The sequence below is a fragment of the Eriocheir sinensis genome, chromosome 33, assembly GCF_024679095.1.
Source record: "Eriocheir sinensis breed Jianghai 21 chromosome 33, ASM2467909v1, whole genome shotgun sequence".
NCBI classification, from domain to species: Eukaryota; Metazoa; Arthropoda; class Malacostraca; order Decapoda; family Varunidae; genus Eriocheir; species Eriocheir sinensis.
Window position 1 is genome coordinate 11,870,223 of NC_066541.1, and position 8,090 is coordinate 11,878,312.

The following is an 8,090-nucleotide window of genomic DNA, read 5'->3' on the forward strand; positions in this document are numbered from 1 at the left end:
TTGCTCATGTTCATTTTATTCATCGGGCCATTTCAACAGTCCTCCACAGGGTCATCGTAAGCGCCCAAACCAAACAAAATTCTCCACAATGATCCGTTATTTCCACTCAACACCAGATGCTAAAGGGATTTCCGGTGTGTTTCTTTAACCTGTCCGCTGCAATTGGCACAGATTTCGCTTTCGCTGGTGACCTGGTAACATATACTCCCAGGTCTTTCTTTGCCTTTGTAGTGGATAGCGGAGTGTTTTCCAACTGGTACTGGTGTGCTTGATATCCCCTCCCAAGGTGCAAGACTTTACATTTTTCTTCACTGAATTGTAGCAGCCATTTTTTGCTCCATTCCTGTAGCTTGGTGATGTCTTCTTGTATGAAATCCGTAGTCAAGGGGTTAATACGTTGAGTCACAGTATCAAGAGGAGTACTTTTGTCTCCCTCAGGTGGGCTTTTGGCATCCTGCTGTGGGAGATCATGACCCTGGGCGGCACTCCCTACCCCGCTGTGCCCTCCGTCGAGAAACTCTTCCAGCTGCTGCGGGAGGGTCACAGGATGGAGAAGCCCTCAAACTGCTCCCTTGAAATGTAAGTTTGTGCTCCTGCTAAGCTTCCTACTCCTTCAATATCAGTGCTGTACATAAAGCTGTAAAATATAAGCTTATAACCCTCTTTAAGCTTGTATCTCCATGCCATCCCGTATTTCAGTTAGGCAGCATTTCAGTGTAGTTATGTGTTTTTATATGTCTGGAACTTTGTAAATACTTTTTACTTGCTATGTGGATCCTACAATGCAATGTCTTGCCTCCTCTGCAGCTACATGATCATGAGGGAGTGTTGGCGCTACCAGCCCACCCAGCGGCCCACCTTCAAGGAGCTCGTCGAGGACTTTGACCGCATCCTCACCCTCTCCTCCACAGACGTGAGTACCTGGAGGCAGAGTGTTGGGTGTGACGAGTTTGGGAGGATTAGAAATGAAGCCCATGTCTTGATAACCTTACCCTTCCCTGTTGTACCGAATGAAAGATGAAACTCTTCTTAATAACCTTGCCCTTCCCTGTCGTATTAAATGGAACCTTACCCTCCCCACTCTTACTGAATGGAAGGTAAAACTCGTGTCATACTAACCTCAAAACCATGTATATATGACCATTGCTGACGCGGTAAATGAATGATGGCAAAAACAGTGATGATGTCTGATGCTTACTTTACATCCCTCACAGGACTACTTGAACCTCTCCCTGCCTCACCTGGACACCCCCCCCAGCAGCTGCGGCTCCTCCCTTGCCTCAGACGCCCTCACCCCACACTGAGCTGCACCTCCCTCGCCACACACAGCAAGGAGGCATGAAGCAAGGCAGGACAGTGAGCAGTGCATGTTGCCAGTGATGTGTACGCAAGGTCACTGTTCTGGCAACACTGCTGACTGATAACTTGGGGAAGCGCCATGAAGAGGTTTTCTGAAGTGTGTGAAGTGAGGAAACATTAGCGTGTCCGTGTGTGTTTGTGTGTGTGACCAATTTTTCAGCGGCTAACGTGAGTGTGCCTTATTGTGTTAGGAAGACGATTGAGAGGGAAATATTGGTCAGTGGTCTTTTTTTATTTCATTTTATTTTTTTTATTTTTTTTAGTGACTAACTCCCAATGTGCCTTATTGAGTTAATGAACACTGGAAGGCAAATGGTAAAGTCAGTGGAATGGTTTGAGTTAGTGAACTGTGAATGGTGGAAAAAATGAGGCCAATGGACAAGGCAAACAGACAATGGAGATTCAAGATACTGTACAAAGATAAAAATGAAGTGACTAACAAAAGACATGTGAAGGGCGAGAGTGAAACATGTGAGGTGAGTCGTTAGCCACCTGTGTGTCGTAAATACGTGATTCTATTTGAAGGGACTTTCAAAATTGAAGGATACTTTTTATTATTTCGTCTTCGTGGAAAGATGACTCACAACCTCTGCATTTTAGTCGAGCATTGAGCACACGGAGCGGATCTCTGTCGTGTCGTGCTCAAAATGTGGACTCTATAGACTTGCTTGGTGTTGCCTCGGTCTGACTCGCAAAGTGTCATGCAAAATACCTGTGCTGTGGGGAATGTTCGCCAGCCATATCCACCTCTCCAATTAGTACTCACATTACAGAAAACGGGTGAGTACTAAATGGAGAGGTGCGTACAAACTGGCGGACACACCTCATCCTTACGCTTGTCACCTGAAACTTTCTCATCAAAGGAGCGTCTCATTTATTTTTATTTATACTTATGTCCGTGTGATCCGTAGATGTGCTATGGATACTTACAGAGTAGCGAAAGATGCGAGATGTTTATGTACTTAATATGTTAGGGACTTCTTTTTCTATGTACAAGTTCTCTTTGTAACACTGTCACTGTACCTCGGAGCTGTTGTTGTCGAGCCAGGGTGTGCATGCCAATTTGTACGCACAGATCCAATTTGTACTCGCATCAGGGGAAAAAAAATGACTACGGGAAATAGTTACGCTGAGGAAATGAGGTTTGATAATCGAGTCTTATTTTGTCAACGTTTAATTTTTGTCTCATCTCAGTTCTCATGTCAGGTTAACACTTATAGGAAATCAAACAACAGTGTAAAAATAGATGTTAAATTTAGGTATGAAGTTGATGATATTGTCAAAATGGAGAGTGGTGAGGATTTTTTTTATTCTGGTAATAGTTATTTTTTTTATACCTCAACACAATTCTCTCAAGTATTTTTTTCCTGATGCGTGAACTGTTTGGAATGCCGCGTACAACTGGTGAACACACTCACAGCCTTAGCCATAGTATTAGTGCCATATTGAGTCTCCTTCTGCCAGCGAACGTCTGCGTCATGGTGTTGGAGGTGTGTGTGCTGGGGTAAGGTGCCGGGGGGATATAGGGTGTGGGGTGTAGCAGCGGCAGCGACAGTAGCAGCAGCAGCAGTTCTCAGGTAGGGGCGTGGCAGACGGGGACACCAGGACCTGCATTTATGACCGTACAAGCTTGCCGAACTGACGTATCTTTGCCAGTTCCTATTCACCATTCCATTTAGTGCCCACATCGAGAAATAAACCACTCCGAAAAATTGAACGGAGGTATAAAGATTATGTATTGTCAATGTAAATAATGTTCTTGAATTTTGACGACAATTGATATTTACACTTCAGGACAATTTTTCTGAGTAGTTGTTAGTTTTCCAGTTTGAGTACTATTTGGAATGGTGTTAGAATTGATGGATATACCCTAGCGTGATTGTGGGACTTGTTCAGGAAACACACACAGGGTCGATTCAGCCGTCAGCGTACTTGTGTAAGATATTTATTTAGCGACCTGAGGGATGAGGACACTTGGAAACCTCAGCCTTGCTCCACGTGGCGGCCTGCCTGCTGAAGCTGAGAGGGAGATGCACAGTTTGCACACCCTTTGCACAAGGCTTTGATTAGTGCATAAAGATAAGGGAACAGTGAGCCGGCTAGTAAACATTGGGTATATAGGAAATGGAGCACAAAGCCTATATATTTTTCTTCTTCTTTTCTACTTTACTTTAATGGACAAATGAGGAAAGTCTCCTCATCGCCAGCAGAGCAACTTTTATTACTACATTTCCTAAACGTTAATCCCTGTCGGAGCAAGCTAAGGTGTTTTACCATAGTCGGAGTTGATATTTCTTTTCTTTTCTAATCTATGAATGGTGCAAATGAGGAAAATTGATCCTCATTGTCAGTGAAAAAAAAACTTGTCACTTTTCCTAATCATGAACCCGAGTCAGAACAAGCTAAGGTGTTTTACCATAATTGTTAAGAGTCAGCTATGGTGCTAATAGTTCTTAGTTACGCTGAAAGACACCGAGAGGCAGCGCGAGGGTGGTGGCAGCAGCGGCTATGGCAACACACGCCACCTGAACATCGTGCTCTGTGCCTCGCTATGTCCCGCAGCACCTGGCTGGCACGAGCTCATTAGGCGCAGGTGTTAGCAATGAGCCTCAGCAGGGAAACTCTCTGTAAACCAAATGCTATAAATTCCTTTTTTTGTGTGCAAGGGAGATGGATGTATAAGGTTTTACTGCCATGTGTTTGCTTCCTCATGTGTGTGGGAGTTGTGCCTCGGCCCGCAGCGAGGGCGGGGCGAGGGCGGCCATGTGGGGCGGCCGCCAACAGGTGTAGTGAGAGCAGGTGGCTGGCAGCAGGTGTGTCCCCGGCAAGGCTTGGCGGGGCAGTGTTTGCTGGGCCCCACACGTTCTCATGTACTAGTCACCCACTGTAACCTGCACCCACCCTGGACACACTGCCTCCCTCCCTCCCTCATGTACCACCTCCTTCCTTACAAGCTTTAAGTGTCTTTTTTGTCCTCTTGCTTTGATCACTCTTCCTTTGTTTCTTCTGCACTCAAGCTGTTTCCTGTTTAATTCTTTTTTTCCTTTTCTCCCCTTCCACCTCCCTTTTTCTTCACTCCATCTTTTATCTTTTTTGTACATATTTTTCCTTCTTATTCTCTGTTTTGTTTTCTTTTTGTTCTCTTTCCTTCCCTTCCTTTCCCTATCCCTTCCCTTCCCTTCCCTCCCCTATCCCTCACCCTCCATTCCCTCCCCTCCCCTCCCCTATCCCTATCCATATCCCTTACCCTCCATTCCCTTCCCCTTCCCCTCCTCCTCAAGGCAAGTGTGGGCTCCAGGGGGTCAGAGATTTAGTGCCAAGAGTCTGGTGATGCCAAAGGCTTATACACACGTCCTGGTCAGTGTCAGGGCCGTGGCACTGGCACTGACCACCACTAACATTCTCAAACACGTCTATACTGTAAGGCAATGTAAGGTCTTCGAGGGTGTAAGGTGTGTTGGCCAATGCACATGAACCATCCCTGTCAGTACTCATGAAGGAAAACGCTGGTGAATTTCGAGTGTTGTTTCGAAATTAGTAATGTTTTGAAAGTCTTTTTATGTTCATGTTAGAAAAGAAATGCTGAATGAAAAGAGAAGTTGCCAAAAGGTATATTGTTTTGATAGTTTTTTATGATCGTAGAAAAAAAAGGGAAAGTATAAGAAAGATTGTTGAATAGAAGAATGTTTTGTCAATTTTTTTATACTCAGTAGAAGAAAAAAGTATACCAAGAGTGAAATTGTAGAAAGGAGGATTTTTGTTAGTTTTCTTATGGTCATATCAGAAAAAAAAAGAGGTAAATTGAGAGTAAAATTATCATAACGTATAAGGTTTTGTTGGTCTGTTTGTGCTAATTCAATTTTTGCATCTCGGGTTTCAAGAGTAGATTATTTTTTTTAGTACGTGGGCTTGACGTGAGTACTGACTGGGCTGCCGCGTACCAATTTGCCAGCACAGCCTGTCACTGAGTGGTCGTCGCACTTTTCAGACTCCCATCTTAGTCATTAACTTTATGTATGTACCATTATTATTATTACTGTCATTATATATATTTGTGTGTGTGTGTGTGTGTGTGTATGTGTGTGTGTATGTATGTATGTGTGTACCTGTGGATAGTTAGATGGTGGCTGGAATATGAACATTTCTGTACTACTATTTATAATGTTACACTGAAGAAAACCATATTGACATTTTCTTTCTTACTTACGATGCATTTAAATTCCCAAACATTACTTGCAAGACTATTTTTTTCTTCACGACTGTCAACAATTCTTAAGCTGTTAAAGGAATTCGTCTCAGTTTTCTTTACCTGATAGATGTATGAATTTCCTGGTCTGGAATCAAGGAGCATTTGGTCAGTTATAATTATGAAGATCTTTGTTTTGATTATCTACTAGTTACAATAGAATAGGATTGGTCTTCAGGGGATATATTGAGCCCGAGTCTAGATTGGCCGGGAGGTTTCAAGTGAGGGATAGTAAATTGAGTGTTGGTCTGCATTAAAACAAAATCAATCATCTTCCTCTATTTCTTGCATTGCTAAGTGAAGTAAACCATGCAGTGTTGGTCTACATTAAAACAAAATCAATCATCTTCCTCTATTTCTTGCATTGTTAAGTGAAGTAAAACCAGTGTTGGTCTACATCAAAACAAAATCAATCATCTTCCTCTGTTTCTTGCATTGTTAAGTGAAGTAAAACCAGTGTTGGTCTGCATTAAAACAAAATCAATCATCCCTTTTTTCTTGCATTGCTAAGTGAAATAATACAAAATCGCTGAGTGAGGAATACTAGTAATGTCTAAATAGTATAATTATATCTCAGAAAATCAGTGTTGGTATATTTAAAGAACAAAACCATCATATAATCCTCTTTTTCTTGCATTCATCAGCAATTATGGAGAAAAAATTGTGTGTTCTATCTAAAATGTATCTCAGAAAACCAGTGTTCGTATATTTAAAGAACAAAATCACTATATATCACAAATAGGGAGAAGAAACTTTGTGTTGAATGCTTATATACCATCAATGTATCACTGTAAAACTACCTATATATAAATCAGTGTTCTGGTATTTCTTGCATTGCTCAGTGAAAGGATTGCAAGAAGCTGCGTTGAAATAAAATTAAGCCAGTCCGCTCCATCGCTAAGTGACTCATGAGGGGAAGGGTGAAGGGAGGAGACTCACCATAGCTGTACTGGTTGGCGGCCCAGTGGTAGACTGACCTAGAGATGGTGGCTTTAGTTTATAACATATTCTTTACATGTGAACCAATGCATGTAGCAATACACAGAATAAATATTTGTTGTCTTATTGCGAGGGTCCTTATTATGCCATACCTAATATAGTAGTACACATCGGGTCTGTAGGAAATCACAGAGGAGGGGAATGTGGTGTCCTATTCATGGAAGGATATCAAGGAGGAGGGAAATGTGATGTCCTATTCATGGAAGGATATCAAGGAGGAGGGAAATGTGGTGTCCTATTCATGGAAGGATATCAAGGAGGAGGGAAATGTTCATGGAAGGATATCACAGAGGAGGGAAATGTGATGTCCTATTCATGGAAGGATATCAAGGAGGAGGGGAATGTGATGTCCTATTCATGGAAGGATATCAAGGAGGAGGGGAATGTGGTGTCCTATTCATGGAAGGATATCAAGGAGGAGGGAAATGTGGTGTCCTATTCATGGAAGGATATCAAGGAGGAGGGAAATGTGATGTCCTATTCATGGAAGGATATCAAGGAGGAGGGAAATGTGGTGTCCTATTCATGGAAGGATATCAAGGAGGAGGGAAATGTGATGTCCTATTCATGGAGAAATGTGGTGTCCTTTTGATAGTAGGAAATATGATGTATAATGCTCTGTTGGTGTCTATTGGCCACATTTACCAACCATTATATAAATACTAAATCCACTTTCATTTACTTTCTTACTGAGTGAAAGTGACAAAAAAAATATTAGGCCCGTAGACGCCGCCCCGCCCCGCCAAGTGTCAACACGTGACCAGGAGCACCCGCGGGACTCCTCCACGTATTTAGCCTTAAAGATACACTCCGAAGGCACGTCATCACCTCACTAATAATCTGTGTCAACCTGAACCTCTGAGGCTGTAGTGGCCGGGGTCTCATGGCCAATAACGTCCCCTAAACTCTAGAGGAAGAAGAAACAACGGCGAGACAGCGACCATGAAGCAGGTGAGTCCACAGTATTTTTTTTTTTTTTTTATTTCGTTGGGGATATACCCCAAGGGAGGAAGGCGGTGCATGCCGCGCAACCACCCAGACGGCCGGTAGAGAGATGCCCAATTCTTTCAAGGAGGAGGCCCAACAACGGGGCTGGGGGTGTCGGAAAGAGCCCACCTTTCCACTCCCATGGCACCGGGTAGGTCTCGAACCTATACGCTCCAGCACCCCGCTGGAGCGCAAGGCGGAGACTCCACCACGGGACCACGGGAGCCCCCCAATCCTCAGTGTTTATTATTCAATATTGACAGTGTTTATTATTCGTTGTTTACAGTGTTTATTATTAATTATTTACAGTGTTTATTATTCATTGTTTACAGTGTTTATTATTAATTATTTAGTTTTTTTTATTTATTCAGTGCTAATGTGGTGCTTTTGTGGCGTCTTGTTGGCCTCGACCATTGTGAAATCACCATTTGGCATCAGCAATTATAAGTGAGGTTGATTGGGTGAGGCGTGGGCGTGTCATCAACACTGCCAGCAGGTA

At 43.1% G+C, this 8,090-nt stretch overlaps 1 protein-coding gene across 4 annotated transcripts in view; it reads left to right on the forward strand.

The window, feature by feature from the left end:
• LOC127006741 (fibroblast growth factor receptor 4-like) overlaps positions 1 to 6,671 on the forward strand; it is a 123,100-nt gene extending 116,429 nt beyond the window's left edge. For all 4 annotated transcript variants that reach the window (XM_050877022.1, XM_050877023.1, XM_050877021.1 and 1 more), the window contains 3 exons: positions 439 to 579; positions 808 to 913; positions 1,215 to 6,671. In XM_050877022.1, the coding sequence (XP_050732979.1) occupies positions 439 to 579; positions 808 to 913; positions 1,215 to 1,304 (337 nt within the window). In that variant the 3' untranslated portion in view covers positions 1,305 to 6,671. The remainder of the gene's footprint in view (positions 1 to 438; positions 580 to 807; positions 914 to 1,214) is intronic.
• Positions 6,672 to 8,090: the final 1,419 nt, after the last annotated feature.